The sequence below is a fragment of the Ctenopharyngodon idella genome, chromosome 15 (assembly GCF_019924925.1).
Source record: "Ctenopharyngodon idella isolate HZGC_01 chromosome 15, HZGC01, whole genome shotgun sequence".
In the NCBI taxonomy this organism is placed as follows: domain Eukaryota; kingdom Metazoa; phylum Chordata; class Actinopteri; order Cypriniformes; family Xenocyprididae; genus Ctenopharyngodon; species Ctenopharyngodon idella.
In genome coordinates, this window is record NC_067234.1 from 11,407,118 (window position 1) to 11,428,068 (window position 20,951).

Genomic DNA, 20,951 nt, shown 5'->3' on the forward strand with positions numbered 1-20,951 from the left:
TAGGCTGAGAAGGCTCCATCATTTCTTCCTCTTCACCTTCATCAGCCGTCTCCTGCTTATCCTGGCTTGAAGCCAGCAGTGTACTGCCTGCTGGACCAGAGGATGTAAGAGATAACACATTCTCCTCCAGCAGGTCACTCTTGTCAGCCACCGAGGAGTGCAAAAGGGCCATCCCCCTCTCAAACTTCTCAGCCAGCTTCACCTGAGATCCCCATGATCTCAGTTTCCTCCTTGCCTCCCCGACAGCAGGGCCTGAGCCTCAGGGTACATGTGTTTGTCCTGGTTCCCTCTAGAAGAGGGACAAACAAGGTTTTTCATGGGAAAACACTCTCAGTGCACACAAACAGCCCCCTCGATGACTGAGCGTGCATGCTTTTCGCCCAAACAAACAGCACAAAGGTTGTGTGTATCATCAGGTGTCAAATAATGAGGACTGATTTCAACACACTTCCTAAATGCCTTGCTACCGCCAGATTCCATTTTGAAAGATTGCTTACTGATAAGCTAAAAACAAACAGCTCCTGAAGACAAAGAAGAGGATGACGTATTCCTCAGGCGCCCTTTTATACTCATGGTAACACTGGTAGTGACGTCATAGGTTGTCACTGGCCAATACAGTTGTCACCTTTGCAGACATACTTTAGACACCGGTCACGCTGAGGCATTCCCCATAGCATATTGTCAGAAGCAGTGTGAGTTCCCATCAAAAGGGAACTATAATATGCACAATTGGCTGGAGTAAGTTTGTCAGTTTGTCTCCATATACTGAAGACAGACTCTTCAGTAAATGGTCATGCAGTCATGGAGTCATGGAGCAACATTTACACACATTACACAAAAATATTAGGATTTCTAAAGGAACGAACAAAAAGATCACAGTACCTTGAGGCAAGATCTCCCAGCAGTCTGAAAAAAAAAAAAAACAGCATGATCTTACTGTATTACAAAAATTAACACTCTGGAGTCGGGAAACACATCGATGCGTTTTGCTGGATTTTTTTCAAATAGCAGCAAAATCAACTTAAAATACTCTGTCATTTTTTGTCATAGAGACAGAAGTAATATATCAATTGAAACTATAGAATGTCTTCTTTTATTTGTGTACACTCAGAGTAAAAACAAAATGTTGTGCTTTTTGCAAAATAAAGAAAACTGATGCGTGATCTGTCGTCTCCCTCTAAAGGAAGTCCATTCTGATAGTCCTCAGAAAATGAACTGTAACTTAGTGAATACTAATCACAAAAAATGAGACATATGTCTAAAGAAACGTTGAAATGTCAGGTTTTAAATCATGTAAGTCAAATCGAAAACAAATATTCTCTGTTTATGTAATCTGTATAAAAAGAGAAGGTTGTCAGACGTTTGCGAGTCAGCTCATTATTCGCTAATACGGCCACACCCACGGAGCGCGAGGCTATTCAGACGCAAATTCTGAGGCGATACATTCAACAGAGTGAACGCCCGCATCAGCTCGGAAAAACATACCAAGCTTGGTTAGTTTCATGTAGGCTACTTTTCATTTGTTTTGAGATGCGGTGAAGAATAGTTCTAAAAGGATTTACCTGAGTGGAAGAGCTGGTTTCACTTTCATTTCAAGGATCAACTCAAGCCAATGATTGTGAATGGTAAGTTTTTTTTATTCTTTAGTTCTTTTTTCTAATTGCGATATAGTGATATAGTGTCTGTGAATATTAAACCGCAAAAAGACTGTTTAAATATGAATCCTGCAAGTTTTGTGTGTCTCAGTGTGAATTAATGGGGCAGATCGACTTACATTAGTAAACTGCCATGGCTATTCCCAAACTATATTGCTATACTGGGATGAGTGAAATTGACTGAAATATGTAATAAATACTGAAAAATGTGTTAGCAATTTATTAAACTGCACATTAACATTTAGGCTCTATAATATAACAAATATAATATATAAAATGCCATAGAGGTAATATGAATGTTTAGACGCTTCGCATCACAGAAATAGATTATATTTTAAAGTATATTAAAATAGAAAACGTCTCAGGTTACGTATGTAACCATGGTTCCCTGAGAACAGGGAACGAGACACTGCGTTTACTGCATATGGGGAACGTCACTCGTGAACCGGTGTCTGAAAGCAATGTATCAAATCTCGCCAATCCTATTGGCCGACGACAGCCTATGATGTCATCAAGACGCGGCCCGGAAGTATAAAGGAGCCGCCAGTGAAGCAGTCAGTATCTTATCATCTGAAGGGACTGTTCAGCAGTGTCTCGTTCCCTGTTCTCAGGGAACCATGGTTACATATGTAACCTGAGACATTCCCTTTCGAAAGGGAACTCAACACTGCGTTTACCGCATATGGGGAACGATATACCCACACCGCTATGCTTGAGGGGAGTGCATGCCAAGAAGATGGCTAGACAAACGTCAACTAGCAGTTTCAAATGAAACGCCAGAGCAACTCCCCCTCGGGTCAAACAAAGGCTGTCAGTGACAGCATTCCCTACGGCCAACAGCCCAAGCTAAAAGCTTCAAAGAGGCCTTCCGCAGAAGGCCTACCAAGGCTGCTCAAAGGCTTCTGGGACCGAACCTTCTGAGGAAAGAGGGTCCCTCTAAGGGAATGTAGCCAGGGGGCCCGAAGGAAACCCAGCCAGTCACTAGAAGGGGAACACAGTCACCCCAAATGCCACCAGTGAGGCCGACCCGGTCCGACAGCAACCTAGTCTTGGCCAGCAACCTGTCTGAACACAGAGCCTCACCAACGCATTCTTCAGAGAAGATATCCAGTTAGAGTGACTGCAAAGGAGCAGTAAGCAACACAGACCAGAGCGTAGAGATGGGCATCCTGGAGAGCAGGACTCAGCTAAGTGCTCTTAACCCTACAAATGAGGGGAGTAAACTCTGCTCAATCCTAGGATCTACTCAGCGCCTGATTATTCGCACTGAGGAGGCTGTGCACTCAAACACCCCGACAAGGGGAGCACATTAATCAGCCTGGGGGCTGGATCACAAACGGGAGGCCTCATAGAGGCCTTCAACCACTGACCAGCTTAGGGAGCTAAGCACTATGCAGGACGACCCTAACAAGGGGAGTACAGAGCTCAACCTAACAGATAGACCGTACTGTAGGCACAAAATCATGGAGGCCCAAGAAGGGGCCTACAACATGACAACAGTTCTACACAGTGTAGAAATATAAATAACACAGCAGCCTTGCTAAAGGCCAACATGTGAGGCTACATGTTTAATCTGCTTAAGTTTCAACACCCAGAAGGGGGGGTGGGAAAGCTTCAAGGGCGGCCTGTTAAGGCCACACACCTCTAGCAGCTAGCTTGCTGAAAGCAAGAACCCACAAACATGTAACTCGTTAGAATGAAACCAAGTTAAACCAGCAGATAAGACTGTAGAGTGCCCACATAACAGTCCACCTAACACAATCCGACAAGCAGTGTACTCAGTAAAAGCACCTTTTACTCTTAAAGCAAGAGGTGTACAACATACGCCATCATGTTCTGTAGGAGGCCCAAAAGGCGGGCCTACGACTTCAGACAGACACATAGCGTCAGCTCGTGGTAGTGTTTCAAGCTCAAAGGGAGCAAACATAAGAAAACCGAACCAAAGTGAGGTTAACTTCGGACAGACACGGGTATAAACCTGTGGCAGTGCTAAATTAAGTGAGCAAAACTCATGAACATCTACCAACAACACTTGTGAAACCATAAGCTATCATGCTCAGAAGGAGGTTCAGATTCACACGAGCCTTCAACTCCACAGACACAATAAGCTGTTGTGGCAGTGATATACTCTAAAGGGAGCTAAAAAGAACCAAACTGAAAGTGAGGTTCCCTACCACTCAACCTGAGCAATGCAATCCATCAGGTTATGTACTCAGTAAAACACCAATAACCCTAAAAACAAGGGGAGTACAAATAGTCACTATGCTCTACAGGAGGCTAGAAACAGGCCTACTACTCATAAGAACAGGTGCTAACCTGTGGCAGCAAAGAGTTAAGCTCACATGTGTAGGGCAAAACTAGAACCCAAAGCAAACATAATGCTTTGCTATTCATACATACCATCCTGAAAGAATGGATGCTTTCACCAAACAGAAATAATACATCTGTACTGAACCCTAGAGAACGGGAGCTAAACCAAGCTAACACCGTAACCTCAAGCTTGAATGCTAATTCAAGGGGCTCAGGGGAAAGACAAATTAGACAGAAGATTCTACATTGTAGAAGGATGGAATCTAGGGTTCTTTTAAGCCTAAAAGAGCCTCCTCACTATCAAGCCAGAAGGCGAGCCCTCAGAAAATATTCATAATGGGCCCAGCCGTCAGCCTGACTGTAAGAGGTGCCTGAGCATGTTACAAAGGATTTCCTAACCCAGGAGGTGGAAGAAGAGAGGAGAGGGCAGATGTGAACTGCCCTCACAGAGAGGAAGTGGATCATTGACGCTGCTGGCGTCTGCGATCGAACACCTCCCTCAAAACCTGCTCTTTCTTCCTCGAGTCCCGCCTTCTCTGGGACCTGCTCCGCGGAGAAGGAGGTGCCCAAGAGGCCATATTGAACTTCTAGCCCTGCCTCCGATCCTCGAATCGGGACGGGCCAGGACCTCCTGTCTGTCTGGGCCCAGACTCGGATCTGAGTGGTATGCAGGTTTTTTTTTTTTTTTTTTTTTGAAAGCCCTCCTTTCTCCCTGATGTCAGCCAGGTTCAACCACAGATGTCTCTCTGTGGCCACCATCGCTGCCATCAAAACCGTCTGAGGCGGCGGTCTTCTTGGTGGCCCGGAGAGCGAGATTCGTGGTGCGGCACGGCTCTTACCACCTCAGGGGACAGACCCTGATCCAGATCCCTCAGCAGATCAGCCTGGTAGGCCTGTTAACACTGCCAGTGTAAGGCCACCCCGGCCTGACCTGCTGCCGCGTATGCCCTGCCATTCAAGCGAGATGTAATGCTTAGAGGGCAGGACCGGAGCTCTTAGCGTCGGGACCCGCCCAGTGACGAGGTAGTTCGTAAACATCTCGTCAATAGGGGGCATCGACACATGCCCATGCTGGCTCAATCCCTCAACATCAGCAAAATTGTTGGTGAATATGAGCCGAATATGGGTTCTTCTATGCCCTTCCGATCTCAACATGTAGATCAGGAAGGCATGGAAGGCTCACGGGGGCTGCTGGTTTATGGCCAGAAAAAGAACCGCACGAGCGGTCCCCCTCCTAACACGCTCCCAAGGCAGCTGCAGTCTGCCAGAAGCGCGTTCCATAACTTCCAGCAGCTCCACATACGCAGGGCAGGGAGGCTTCGAGGTTTCAGCAGGCTCACCTGCTCTCTCTTCACAAGCCATCTCCTGCTCTCGAGGGCTCGAAGTTAGAAGAGCACTCGGACGTCATTGTCATCCAACAGCTTCCACCTGAAAACCCCATGATTTCAGCCACCGCTCTGCCTCAGCATGAGCGGGGCCATAACCAACAGGCACAGATGCCGACACCTCTTCCCACGAGAAGAGGGCCAAACGAGAACGGAACATCTAAATAGGCAGACACTCAGAATTCACACAGACAGTGCACTCAAGCACTGTCCGCGCTTGTTCTTTTCCCAGACAGAAAAACACACAGATTGTGTGTGTCACCGAGTGTCAAACACCTGGGACACGGGTGAACACACATTCTGAAATGTTTGTTAGACATAATAAAACATTCTTACCGGATTCGAAGTAATCGCGATCAGACAAAACAGTCCCGAAAGACGAAAAGATACTGACTGCTTCACTGGCGGCTCCTTTATACTTCCGGGCCGCGTCTTGATGATGTCATAGGCTGTCGCCGGCCAATAGGATTGGCGAGATTTGATACATTGCTTTCAGACACCGGTTCACGAGTGACGTTCCCCATATGCAGTAAACGCAGTGTCTCGTTCCCTTTCGAAAGGGAACCATTATTTTAAATTGTAAAAATATTTCACAGTATTGCTGTTTTTTTCTGTTTTTTTTTTTTTTTGATCAAATAAATGCAGGCTTGATTAGCATGAGACTTCTTTCAAAAACATTATAAATAGTAATTCGTCCAATCTTTTCACTGGTACTGTAATTTAAAATATAATAGGCCTATACAAAATTTTCTTCACATGATGTGCAATAATACGTGCAAGATCACAAAAATCATGTTTTCTGTTAAGAGTGGACATTATATTAACGTTAATACAATAGCTGATATGATCCTGTTTATCAGCATGCTCACAGAGGGTTTTTTTTTTTTCTTCTTTTATTTGAGAATCATAGTGACCAGATATTGGTCCACACTGGACTGCATGCATATGATACTGAGATCACTGACTGGAAGCAGGAAAGTTTTTTTTTTTTTTTTCCTTCTTTTTTTCCCCTCCATTGCAGAAACACCAAATGCCAGGTAAGAGATGTTCACATATATCTTTGAACATGATTTATTTCCAGGTATAACTGTGTACTCAAAATGTGTATTTGACTCTCATTTATATAGTTAACTATATTTTAAATAAACTTAAAACAAAAAATGATATATGTCTTATGTCATTGCATTCTTTCTTAATTGACTCAGTCACATTCCTGACCAAATGGCTCATTATGGCTGCTTAGCAAAGTCCTTTTAATGTAACCCTAGAATGCATAAAGGGTGTCAAACTGATCTGATAGTGTGTCATTTTTGTATGTTTTTCAATAATTAAATTATTTGATATTCTATGCATTTCTAATAAGTAATGTTTTGTGCTTCATTTACGTATTTGTTGGTCATGGGTTCAGAAAAATAACATTTTTGTATCACTAACCCTATACACACACACTTCAGTGATTACTTAAATTTTTAGTTTGTGATAAAGACACATATAATTAATTATATTGAATTACTTTTTTTATTGTATATGTACATGAGAAGGAGCATTGAACATTGTCAAAACATACACAAACATTTGTGTACAATAAAAATCTTTCATTAAACTGAAAAGAAATATCTTTCCTTTAGAAAGAAAACCACTGAACCAATATAAGTGATTTTGGCCCCCTTAATGCATTTGTGCAGGTTAATGGTCATGCACTCTAGGGTTAAAATAAAAATCCTGTTTCAAGCAAACACAAATAATGTAACAAGATTTTTACTTTTTCTAAAAAAAAGTAAAGTACTGTTTTGTGAACCGTCCTTGTCTGTGCTAAACTCACAGTTGCAATGACGGGGCTGCATCCGAAATTGCATACTCTCTTGAGTAGATACTTCTTTTGAATAAGTAATTACTGCTAAAAAAAAATAAAATAAAAAAAAATTCAACCTATTCTCTGTTCAAATCGTAAGTATGCCTCTCCCTTTTTTTCACATTTGGGGAATTTGTGAATTTAGATTAATTCTCGTGTAGTATGAATATGTGTAGCAAGAATGTAATCCGGACACACTACATTTTCCATGCTGTCATTATCATGTGACCTACCAGCGTCAGCTGCATCGCTTTATTGCCATTCACAAATCCTTTCCCGTGGCCTCATGGGATAGTAAAGTGTCCATCATATGCACACTTCAGAATCTCGACGGAAGTAATAGGTCATCTGGGTACTTTTTGCCTACTATTTTATTAGTACTGTGATTTCGGACATAGTTCTTTTGTTACATACATGTTTTTCGCCTACTATATAGTAGGGAAGTATGCAATTTCGGATGCAGTCAGGGTGTTATGGGTGTTTTTAGCATGTTGCTATGCAGTTTCTAGCATTTTTTGAGTGATAGCTATGTGGCTGTTTACTTACCTATGTCAAAAAAGGCAAGTCTCTCTGAAATTCTGGTCCCTAGCATCTCTTAAAAATAAAGGTTCTAAAAGAGGGTTTTTGAAGTGTTGCCATATTTCAAAAACGCTGTTGGACACTGTTGATATTTGAAATCAACCCAAACAAACCCACCCCTCTCTTCATTGCTCCGCCTCCAAAACTCTCACTATCTGGCCACTGTCACACACGCAATGCGAAAGGTGGATGTCTGTTTATCACAGATGACGTGCAACAAAATAATGCTTCACGAAAAATAAAGCACAGATGATGAACGAATGACAAGGAAGCACAAAAAATGAACGTACAGTACACAAGAGCAAACACAAACAAGAGTTTGTTGTTAGTCGCCAACAGCACAGCAGCTCAAGACAATCAATGACACTCAAACCCAGTGTTACTCACATGTGAAGCAGAATCAAAGCAGCCTCCGCATCTGTTTTTAGGCCTTCCTGCTTAACTCTCTCTAGCGCTGGAAAGCTTTTCTAATATTAATACGCGAGTCCTAAAGCGCTTGCCCAGTGATAAACCTTCATTCCAGTGATATTCTTTTAAGCACTTTTGTATTGTCTCATCTCTCTTTCTGCAGTCTTTCTTCAAATCTCCCTCTTGCTTGTTCTGTCTCCTCGACCGTCATACGCCCCCTAATGCTGATTGGCATTCAGTTGATTGTTGGTGTCGGCCCGATAACTTCCAAACAGTGTTTTTAAAATATGGCTAACCCCACCTTTAACAGTTCTTTAAAGAACCAGTGTGAAGAACATTTTTATATTCTAAAGAACCCTTTTCCACTATAAAGAATGGTTCTTCATGGAACCATCGATGCTAATAAAGAGCCTTTATTTTTAAGAGTGGTCCCTTATTCAATGCGCATCTATGGGATTTTATGGGATTTCCAAAATGTATGTAATACCTGGTAAAAATCTTAAGTTGCTTAGAAAAGTGATAGCACACCCTTCCTCAACAAGTCTGTATCTTTTTTGTCTGTAGCACAAATTCCTGGCAAGCGCTATGGCATTTGAGTTTAACATTAATTTGACATTAAAGTTTGAACTTTATTCCAGCATCACACACCACACAAGATGAGCAAAATGTAAACTTACCCTCCACGGGACACCACCAGCTTCACTTTCACCTTATAGGAAACAATGATGCCCAGAATTTCCTTATTGGCTCCCTCTCTTAACCTTTTGAGACAACAATGCCATTGAGAGATGAATTAATAAGAAACACAATCCAGTTTCAAATGGAAGAATAAGAGATTGCACTTACAATGTACTTGATGCTAAATTTGTGTCTTCATGTTTGAGTTTGCCATCCAGAGCCAAACCGCGTTTCTCTCGGTTATTTGCGAGGAATGGGGTAAGAGTGTATACTTTACAAAATGTGGCACTGGGAGCCACTATATCACTAGAACATGGCAAAAAGCAGAGAATAATTAGACAGATGTCAAGGTGTTTTCTCATACGGAAGCATATTGTTTAGTTTGCAGTGTACATACTCTGATTCCTCTGTTGCCACTGGACACTTGTACTGGGCAGTGTTGAAGAGGCAAATATCAGCATATTGACGCACTGCAACGTTTTGTAATAGAAATAAGTGTTATTGCCTAGATTTTTTAAAATACATACTAATGTAAATACAAAGTCCATTGACTATAAATAACTGAATGACCTGAAATCTTTATTTTTTTTACTGTCTTGTTTGTGTTGTTTGTGACATGGACGTTGACACTGATTGGTTCACCATGATAGTAAATCTGAAAGACATTATGCACAAACAGCATCATGCAAACAACAAAAGCTAGAGTTAACAGCAGCATAAGTCAAAAAATATCTGTAGGCCTATTCTGTACAGTATGTGATTCTGAAGAAAGAGTGTATTGTCTAATACATTTTTATTTACACTCATATGCATCACATTAAAGGATTAGTTCACTTTAAAATGAAAATAACCCCAAGCTTTACTCACCCTCAAGCCATCCTAGGTGTATATGACTTTCTTTTTGTTTTTTGATGAACACAATCAGAGTTATATTAAAAAATATCCTGACACATAAAAGCTTTATAATGGCAGTGAACGGGCAACAAGTATGAAGCTCAAGAAAGAGCATCCATCCATCATAAATGTACTCCACACGGCTCTGGAGGGTTAATAAAGGCCTTCTGAAGCGAAGCAATGTGTTTGTGTAAGAAAAATATATTAATATTTAAATATATATATATATATATATATATATTACAAGTTATAAAGTAAAATATCTAGCTTCCACAAGACCGCCTTCCCTATTTAACTTAGGAAGAAAGTGTAACTGACGTCTTTTTTCGTAAGTTGAATACGGAAGGAGTAGGACGTAACGTATGCGTTTTGAACTGCGAGAGGCATTACAGTTTCTTCCTAAGCTGAATACGGAAAGCAGTCTGGCGGAAGCTAGATATTTTACTTTATAAAAGCTTGGATGCATCAGGATATTTATTAATATAACTCCGATTGTGTTCATCAGAAAGAAGAAAGTCATATACACCTAGGATGTCTTGAGGGTGAGTAAAGCTTGGGGTAATTTTCATTTTAAAGTGAACTAATCCTTTAAGTTTATTACTTTGTCTATGTTAAAACTGTGTAATCCAAATGGATGGAAATTTTTTATGCAATTCATACATAAATCTTAAGTTTAGACCTAAATATTTGTGATTCTGTTTCTGTTCTGTTCAGGGAGAGACCCCAAACCTTTTTCAGATGAGCAGGCATAACATTTAATAGTATGTCAAAAATCTGTAATGACATGCTGAGACCCCAGGTCTAAAACATTAATAAATCTAATGAATTTTATTAGAATATGAATTTTATGCAAGAATTCTGTGAATGCAGTACTGATTGTAGCAGTAAACATTCATGCCAAAATGTATTTTTAAATTTGTTTTATAGTTATCTTTTGGTTAAAGCTTCAATAATATCTGCATGAATTTCTTAATTTTCATAGGGTCATATTAAAATAATTTGAAGAAAAGATAAAAGCTTAATTTCTATTATTATTATTAATATTATTATTATTATTAGATACCCCTACTACGCATAACATTGCAGTCCAGCATTTCAGGTGTAATGCCCTGGTTCCATCACTAGATGTACTCATTGTAACTGGAATAACTTTTAGAATAGTATATCAGGATCCTACTGATGTTGCCTTTCCTCATTAGTCATATATTTAATCTTATTCAGACCAGTTGAGTAACTAGACAAACCCACCTCTTTGTCAAGTGAGGCCTCCAGGTGTAATGGTTTGTCTGACATGAGAAACTGCCTTGTGGTTTCAGCCATTGGCTGTGGGCCCGGCTTCTCTGGAGCATACTGCACTTTTCTGATAACAAGACGCACTGAATTTCTGTGGAAGGGCCGGTAATAGGAGAAACATATCATAATTTGTGACATTTATTGACTTTAACAAAATCTATGTTGTGAGTGGTTTCCAGGTCAATTGCAACCACTCACAAATCTCTGTGATTTTCTGGTCTTTATATGTGATTTTTTTTTTTTTTTTTTTTTTTTTTTTTTTCGGTCTGTTCATTTAGATCATAATAGCACATCTCCTCAACAAACTGCCTTGTTTAAGTATCATTTATATTCATGGAACAAATGGTGTGAGACTATATATGAGTGAGAGCTAGAGTAATAGTTACTGCTTTATAAAACTAATAATACAACCCGAATTCCGGAAAAGTTGGGATGTTTTTTAAATTTGAATAAAATGAAAACTAAAAGACTTTCAAATCACATGAGCTAATATTTTAGTCACAATAGAACATAGAAAACATATCAAATGTTTAAACGGAGAAATTTTACAAGTTTATGCACAAAATGAGCTCATTTCAAATTTGATGCCTGCTACAGGTCTCAAAATAGTTGGGACGGGGGCATGTTTACCATGGTGTAGCATCTCATCTTCTTTTCAAAACAATTTGAAGACATCTGGGCATCGAGGTAATGAGTTTCTGGAGTTTTGGTGTTCGAATCTGGTCCCATTCTTGCCCGATATAGGTTTTCAGCTGCTGAAAAGTTCATGGTCGTCTTTGACGTATTTTTCGTTTAATGATGCGCCAAATGTTCTCTATAGGTGAAAGATCTGGACTGCAGGCAGGCCAATTCAGCACCCGGACTCTTCTACTATGAAGCCATTCTGTTGTAATAGCTGCAGTATGTGGTTTTGCATTGTCCTGCTGAAATACACAAGGCTTTCCCTGAAATAGACGCTGTCTGGAAACCTTTATATACCTTTCAGCATTCATAGTGCCTTCCAAAACATGCAAGCTGCCCATACCGTATGCACTTATGCACCCCCATACCATCAGAGATGTTGGCTTTTGAACTGAACGCTGATCAAACGCTGGAAGGTCTCCCTCCTCTTTAGCCCGGAGGACACGGCGTCTGTGATTTTCTAACAAGAATGTCAAATTTGGACTCGTCTGACCATAGAACACTTTTCCACTTTGAAACAGTCTATTTTAGATGAGCCTTGGCCCACAGGACAGAACGGCACTTCTGGACCATGTTCACATATGGCTTCCTTTTTGCATGATAGAGCTTTAGTTGTCATCTGCAGATGGCACGGCAAATTGTTTTTACCGACAGTGGTTTCTGGAAGTATTCCTGGGCCCATTTAGTAATGTCATTGACACGATCATGCCTATGAGTGATGCAGTGTCGTCTGAGGGCCCAAAGACCACGGGCATCCAATAAAGGTCTTCGGTCTTGTCCCTTACGCACAGAGATTTCTCCAGTTTCTCTGAATCTTTTGATGATGTTATGCACTGTAGATGATGAGATTTGCAAAGCCTTTGCAATTTGACTTTGAGGAACATTGTTTTCCACAATCTTTTTATGCATCTTTTTATGCCTATGCCCATCTTTACGTCTGAGAGACTCTGCCTCTCTAAGACATCCCTTTTATAGCTAATCATGTTACAGACCTGATATCAGTTAACTTAATTAGTTGCTAGATGTTCTCCCAGCTGAATCTTTTCAAAATGTCTTGCTTTTTCAGCCATTTGTTGCCCCCGTGCCATCTTTTTTGAGACCTGTAGCAGGCATCAAATTTGAAATGAGCTCATTTAGTGGATAAAAGTGTAATAAATTTCTCTGTTTAAACATGTTATCTATGTTCTATTGTGAATAAAATATTGGCTCATGTGATTTGAAAGTCTTTTCATTTTCATTTTATTCAAATTTAAAAAACGTCCCAACTTTTCCGGAATTCGGGTTGTAATAATCTATAATAATAAGTAATGTTGCTCTGTGTCTGTTATTCAGTTGGGTGCCATTGTGAAAGGTTGTACCTTTTGTGGATTTTTTCTTCAACATTTTCTGCACAGAAAGCTTTGACTTCAAAGTCAACCCCGCAGGCCTTTGCAGACAAGAAAAAATAAAAAGTTACTCTGGAGTGTGAAACTCTGAAAATCTGCAAAGCCCTTTTACTTATATCTATCAAAACCCACATCATAAAACATTATTTGAGGGAAAATGTACCTTTCCTGTATCTTCTGGCCCTGGTTGTAACGTTACAGAACAGGGTAAGTTCGGAGGAATCTGTGAGAAAAGGTTTGATGTTTAAATTTGAGATTGAAATGGTGATGAAGGGACTAAATGTAATCAACAGTGAATCCAATAATCTCTGAACAGCATAACATAGCTGCCATTATGTTAAGAAAATGAGAAAGAAGTTTCACCTCGAAGGTGAAGGGGTAAGCATGTTCTCCAAGTTTCTTTATCAATCGCTCTTGTAGACGTGTCAAGCTCTTTTTCTCTTCAGGCACAGGAGGAAATGCCTGGATGTTGGCCACAAAGAGGTCTTTGCGAAATGTCAAGCCAAGAACATCCAAGTCCTCCCGTCCATAGCGGAAAGCACACGTCAGTGTCACAAAAACTGTGGGAGAATTAAAAAAAACTGCTTAATAACTGTATAGTTAATGGATTTACAGTCAACTTTGCTCTTCCAGTTCCTAATAAAATAAAACCAGCAACAAATGGAACAATTATTGACATACAGTAAGTGTACAGAGCTATAAAATTGATGTGGATTGCACATCTCAGAATGTAATGTAATGAGTGATGTTTGAGTTTATATTGAGATCTCTGATTTATGATTGCAGATTTTGGTATCTGAGTGTGGTTTGTAATGCTGAAATCTCTTCTGAAAATCTCTTCTGAAACTGTAGAGAAGACATATGTGTGATTAACAGGGTGAAACACCTGTTAAATAGGGAATTTCTGCAAATTACCTGTTCTCCCTTTAAAATGCCCATATTATTCTATTTTAAAAGGTTCCTAACTTTTTTAGAGGTCTCCTACAACAGGTTTTTATGCATCCGAGGTCAAAAACACTTTATTTTTCTCATAATCTACAATGTAGCATCACCTCTTTTCTCACAGTGTCTAAAACAGTCCTATAAAGGATTCGGCCTCTCTAAATTCCTCCTATCCAAGAGCCTCCTCTGCTCAGATTGGTCAGATGGCCCAGTCTGTTGTGACTAGTCTACTGCTTACAGCGCGTGTCAAAAATGAAACGCCCATTACCATATTTGCATTTCAGCTCCGGAGGCTTCCTCAGCACTTGATACACAGTGATACGAACAGTAATTATGGCGTCAGTTTTACCATATCAATTCCAGCGCGAGTCCTCATCCTTTGGAAGTGCATGTAAAGTGGATTTGCTTTGACATTGCAGAGAACATAGTCTTTTCGACATGTCAACAACACAAACCAAACTCTTCCAGTCTCAGCTACACCTACAGTGTTTGAGGGTAGGTCAAAGTAGACATTTGCGGGCAGCCAATGAAGACCATAGGCTGGCATTATGCACATTTGTTCGATATGTTTGAGCAGGAAGTAGGCTAAGGCTGGAATTACTGACAACTTATGTCTGGCAGTTCAGAATCGGTTCTTTCATCTGGAAGAAAATAACTCCATTTATCTGCACTTTGAGCTTTGAAATTTTGCTGACCTTTTACATACACAAACAGCAATATTACATACTACATGAAAGGTAATATATATATATATTTTTTTTTAAAAAAGCATAATAGAGCCACTTTAATCTTGTTTAAGAGGAACAACTGTGATGTAAACATTAATTTTGTTCTGTGTTAAATAACATATTGCTACACCGTGGCACTTTCAAAAGTAAAAAAAAACAAAAAAAAACAAAAAAAAGACTCCTTACCTTTTCTTTCTTTCAAGTACTCTGGATCAATTAAAACCACACCATCTGCAATAGGAAAAAGATATTTTATAGGTAAAATGTCAGCTGCATGCTTATCTATGAAATCATTCTTCTTCATCACTTTAACTTTAATCCAATTCATCAACTAAATGTTGATACATTAAAATGTTTTCTTTGGTGAATAATTTTGCAGATAATGCACATGATAATACCTCATAAGGTCACACTTTATAATAGGTGTCTTTGACTACTATGTACTTACATAAAAAAAAAGTTTTTAGGTAGTGTACTTATCGTGTTCATGTATTGCAAAATACTTTTGCTGCTATTGAGGTCAGATACGGGTAAGGTTAGGGACAGGTTTGGTGGTATTTAAGGGGTAAGGGAAGAGTCAAGTGTTTTTGCAAACAGTTCAACAGTTCGTAATTTTGTAATTACAAATTAGGTACACATACTCATTTATGACTTATTAATTACAATGTAATTACAATGTAACATGTTCACTAGCATAAAGTTAAACTAAAATTTAAGATTGTGATTATTATTGCCTACCGACAGGCTCCACAAGGTCCACATGGTCAACGAAATCCCTCTTACCAAGGTACACCGTTAGCTAAAAAGGCAATCATCAAAGTACAATCAGCACAACTCAAAGAACAATTTGAACTGAGCTAAAATGCCTATTTGTGCCATTGTGTATGTACAGTACTATATTTATCTTTCATTAACCTTATCAAAATGAATGCTTTTATTAAGTTATGAGCACTAATTTGTCCTTTAGGTGCATTTTCATCAAGGCCAATTTGTCCCATTAGAAAACATATGTTTATATAATAGTTGTGTTGTGCCGATCCTTGGAAAAGCCTTTCCCAGCTTTGCAGAAGGCTGGGTACTGAGTCACATGCCCCTCTTTCATATTCGCCCCACGCCCGCTTCCTGCTCAAGGACTGTTGTGGCACACCACAGGTCTCCCTGCTAATGATACATATAGACTCATGGCTAGGCTATATGCTAACCGCACAGCGATTGCGACCCATCAGTCTGGCTAACCATGTCACAAGCTTCAAATCCAATTTTGCAACAAGAGGTACTTTGTTGCTCAATATTTGTGGTTATTCAGTCATAACCATTTCATAACAGGCTATGCTGCATTCACTGACAGAAAACCTATGAAGTATCAGATTCAAAACAACTGACACACTAAGGAGGGACAAAATAAATGGAATATTACCTTTCCATTCGGACTTGCCTTCTTGAACACCCTGTGGAAATACAAGAGTGACATATAAGATATAGCATGCAGATAGACGACATATACTATATACTGTAGCAAATCACGGCCATGATTATATCTTTGAAAAATTTAAACTATATTATAGCACAGCTCTGCATATACTGTATAAAAAATGAATATAAGTATATCTGTCACAGATTGGCTGAGGATGAAGACGAGGTGAGACAAAACGGATCTATAATAATAAGCGTAGTCTTTATTAAACAAAAAAAAAAAGAACATTATCTAACAATGAAGTGAAAGCAACATAACAGTGTGCATGAAACACAAACAACACTAGACCATGAACTAGAAACTGAGGGTGCTATATACACAGAGAACTAATGAACAAATAAGGAACAGGTATGTGATAATCAGTAATACAATGAATAACCATGGCAACAAGTGTAAACAGAATGGAAACACAGTAACTGACAATAAACAAATTTAGAGTCCTTGAAAATGAAACAAAAAACACCACAGATTGTGACAATTTCCAACTTTTCTGCATACATAAAGAATACTCGCATAAAGTGATATTTAGTGTAACAAATCCCAACTCCTTGACTGTTTATACCTTTGCAAAATGTAAACTATTTTATCGTACAGCTCTGTATATAAAGTATAAAGTATAAGAAATTCACGTATATCAAACTTTATTTGCATACTCACGTATGGCATAATCTAGCAAATCTCAACTGCTTGTCACAAAATGTAAACTATATATATGATAAATGTAAAGTGATATGTACTATGTGTATTGTGAAAAGTGCAATACAAAAAAAAAAAAAATTACTCAAATTTCTGATGCCATAAAATGTAAAAAGGCCACCTTAGCTGCATTATTTGCAAAGAAACTCTTAGCAGTGTTTCTTACTCAAGGCACAGGATAGAAGTACTGTTTATTTTACAAGACTTATCTTTATCCTAATTTAATATTTTTTCTTTGTAGAAAGATTGAGTGCCTTAGTAACACTGAAATAATACCAAATCTATTAGATCCTCACACACAGTTCAGCCATTACTTTCATGGACAGCACCCTACAGCAAACAACAATAAATGAAGCCGTAAATCAGGCTGTGCTGATGTGATGGCCTAAATTTTTAAAGGAACGCTGAGGCGTTTTATCTGTTATAGCCTAAACGAAATGAGCCGTTTTCTTTCTGGACAAAGACTCAGGGTGCCATCCTTTGTAAACAACAACAGAAGAAACCAATTTACATTTTTTGACATTTGTGAAATGGATAATAACTGACTAACCCAAAGTCAAATGTACACTGGCTATGCTCAGAATAGAATACTACAGTAGCATACTGCTTAGTGCATACTGCAAAGTATACTGCAATATTTCCTGCGCTGTATACTGCCTTTTTGTTATCGATAAACATTTTAAACAATAGTATGCTGCATTGTTACATGATCTCAATTTAGTGAGAGGTGTAAATAAAACTTAGAAAATAAAATAGTTAATTTGCATTTTTAATCTAATTTTGTTTCAACATAATTATTGTTAGTTTTTAAGTAGTTATCACGATCACATTCTGTTTTGTTGAGTTTCTGTTGGTTATGTTCTGCTTGCCTGCCTGATTTCCTAGTATGTTACCTAGGTTACTCATTAATTAGTCATTCTGTTCAGCTGGTCTTGATTAGTTCCCTTTGTTTGCTCCTTGTATTTAAACCCTGTGTTTCATTTTGTTCCTTGTCCAGTATCGTCAATGTTAAGTGGTTGTTTGGAATATTCTCCTATGATCTCCTGTATTCTTTTTTGGATTTATTAAAAGGACTGTTTTGTTGGAATCCTTTTTGTCATGCACTTCACTTCAGCCACAGCTACGTGACAGTAGTTCCCCAAAAATTAAAATTCCGTCATCAATTACTTCCCCTCATGTCGCACCGTACTTGCTTGATGCGTGAGAATAAATCTCACTGGTTTTTGCGGAAGCTCAAACGTGTTTGCGTGACACGCAAGAACAAACCTCATTAGTTCTCATGTGTCAAGCATTATTTACATTGATTAATGTTTATATGTGAATAACAGCCAACATTATTTTTGTTCATCATATAAAGCAATTGTCTGTCTTCAGAAGACTTGGATTAAATCGCTTGATGCATTAATGAACTTTTGGAAGCGTCAAAATTTTGGAGGAATGGACTTTCAGTGTAGGGTCAAAAATCTCTGAGGTTTCATTAAAAATATCTTCATTTGTGTTTTGAAGATGAGCAAAAGTCCTGTTGGTTTTGGAACTACATGAGGGTAAGTACATTTTCATTTTTGGGTGAACAAACTTGGCAGTATGATCAGCCTGGTCTCATTGTTAATACGTAGGTATTAATACGTAACTTTCAAAGACACAAAACGTACATTTTTGTACGTTTAGAAAGGTGCTAAAGCGTACAATATTGACGTAATTATGGCACTAAAACGTAAAAATACTTACGAATATTTACGAATCTTTCATGTCATAAAGATATATGTATAATTTCCATTTTATCGTTTTGTAGATAAATTTAAGAGCCCTAAACCCCATCCCGAACCTAAACCTACCCATTTTATACAGAATGTTAAAAGAATAAAACATAAAGAACAGAAATGTGTAGGAAAATGACAATTTTAGTAAAAATATAACATTAAAACGATATTTTGAGCCACTAATCCTACACCTAACAGTTACCCCTAAACCTACCCATAACCATTTCTTTAAACTACCTACTGTTATAAATAAAAGAATAACAGACAAACAAGCGTAGTCACAATAATTTATTTTTTTGCGAAATTTTCAAAAGTGGTACCAAAAGTAGTTCAAATGATGATGAGTTCCAGTCACAGTCCTTTCTGGCGGTAATAGTTTTTTATAGGGTACAGAGCAGAATTTAACTTATTAGTCCATGAAAATATGATAAATCCGGCTTCTCTCCCTGAAGGCGCGCACTCATTTCAAATGTCAATCCACAGCACAAGTCACGAACAGAAATGTTATTTCATATTAAGTAGATGAGTAAACTGCTTTCAAGAAATTAGACTAAAAACATCGTTAAATCATTAAAGCCATGATTTTAATATTAATACATGGGAATTCATATACATTCACACTTTACGTTACATGATTTACGTTTTTTTGCTGTTAATACATAAGTATTTTTACGTTTTAGTGCTATAAATACATCAATGTTGTACGTTTTTGTGTGTATGAAAACATAAGTAAATGTACGTGTGGTAGAACCACAATTTAAGTAAAAATACACACGTTTTCTCATGAGATCACGTTGGTATGATCAAATAATCAAGAAGTAGATTTAAAAATGCAGCTGATATTACTCCCATTCATTTGTGATATTAGAAATGGAAGTTCTAATCAAGCACATTGTATTGTGGGATACAGTACCCAGTACAGTGTCATAGATATTATTTCTAAAACCTTTGCTAGCTAAACAGCTTTTGCTCTAGCAGACCTTGCAGCTAAGGCTAAAGTTAGGCAGGTGAGGTGCAAAAGCTTCTCAGCCTGTCTTTTCGGTGTCCTATGTAGTGATAGCCTACAGGCATGTTTGTTCTAGTTAAAGGGCTTCAATTAAATTACCCAGCTTTCCTCTCTGTTAAGTCCTAATGCTGCTGTAAATTAGCTGTGGTGTCTCCACAAATCCCTCTGGGTTCCAGCATATCCTCTCTCAACTTTACATCCTTATTAGAGGAGTGTCCTCATTAATGGACATAAGGCTTTCAGAGGAAGCATTTTGGTACAATAAAGAAGTGTGTAATGATAAAGATCTTACAGGCAGTTAGCAAAAAGCTGTTTACTATTAGAGCAGTGAGTGTGAACCATAAAAACACAAGTTTGAGGGATTTTTATGGCTTTAGCATTAGAGGACAAATTTGAAGTGGTTTTAGTGGCACTGATGTGCAACTTGTTTATACAGCACTGAAATAAAGAGAACACAATATTAGCTTCACAATATTAACCACAATTAAGGGGACCTCAAAAAGACTAGTTATGCAGAGCTCTAAAAGATATTATCAGGTAGAAATTGTGAGTAGAAAATCCAGTAAATCAAAAAGAGTGTGATCCCTGAAGAACATTCAGCTCTCAAAACTTCTGAAACATACTTATTTTAATTATAATTATAAGTATTTTTCTAGTTCAAGAAGGACTTACAGTTTCTGTAAACTGAAAAAAGTGGTTCCACTTAGGTGTCTTTAACTACTAAGTACTAACATTTAAATTAATCATTTGAAACAACGCACTTATTGTGTACATACAGTACGTTTTATATTGTACTTATATTTTATAAATACCTGCATGCAATTACAGCTGTAATTAATTTCTGTAATCACATCTATAATTACACCGCTGACCCTTTTAACCCAACCTTAAACTTACCCATACCACCAAACCTGTCCCTTATCTTACCCGTATCCACCTCAATAGCAGCAAAAGTGTTCTGCAATACAATATGTAAGTACATAGTAGTCAAGGACACCTGATATAAAGTGTGACCAAAAAAGTTTTTGAAAACCAAACTTCGTCATTACAGCAGATGTACCAGAGGAAACCTTTTAGCCTACAACAATAAAAGCACTGTGGCTATGGACAAACTGAAATAATTTACTACATTACGAACACACTGTCCCTCCTTGGTAGAACAAACTTCCATTTTCACTGTATTATTACTGTTGTCGCAAATAGTGTGGTCCAAACGTTTGACACC

The 20,951-nt window shown here is 38.4% G+C and overlaps 1 protein-coding gene across 5 annotated transcripts in view; it reads right to left on the bottom strand.

Annotated features, from left to right (window-relative positions):
* Positions 1-20,951, bottom strand: part of arrb1 (arrestin, beta 1) — a 56,350-nt gene that overhangs the window by 5,612 nt on the left and 29,787 nt on the right. For 4 of the 5 annotated variants that reach the window (XM_051862569.1, XM_051862570.1, XM_051862568.1 and 1 more), the window contains exons 3-14: positions 16,208-16,238; positions 15,529-15,589; positions 14,977-15,021; positions 13,484-13,680; positions 13,284-13,343; positions 13,094-13,161; positions 11,010-11,145; positions 9,438-9,522; positions 9,265-9,337; positions 9,036-9,173; positions 8,867-8,950; positions 883-906 (exon numbers count right to left, since the gene is read on the bottom strand). In XM_051862569.1, coding sequence (XP_051718529.1) covers positions 883-906; positions 8,867-8,950; positions 9,036-9,173; positions 9,265-9,337; positions 9,438-9,522; positions 11,010-11,145; positions 13,094-13,161; positions 13,284-13,343; positions 13,484-13,680; positions 14,977-15,021; positions 15,529-15,589; positions 16,208-16,238 — 1,002 coding nt within the window. The remainder of the gene's footprint in view (positions 1-882; positions 907-8,866; positions 8,951-9,035; positions 9,174-9,264; positions 9,338-9,437; positions 9,523-11,009; positions 11,146-13,093; positions 13,162-13,283; positions 13,344-13,483; positions 13,681-14,976; positions 15,022-15,528; positions 15,590-16,207; positions 16,239-20,951) is intronic. The other variant, XM_051862571.1, reaches the window with a different exon arrangement.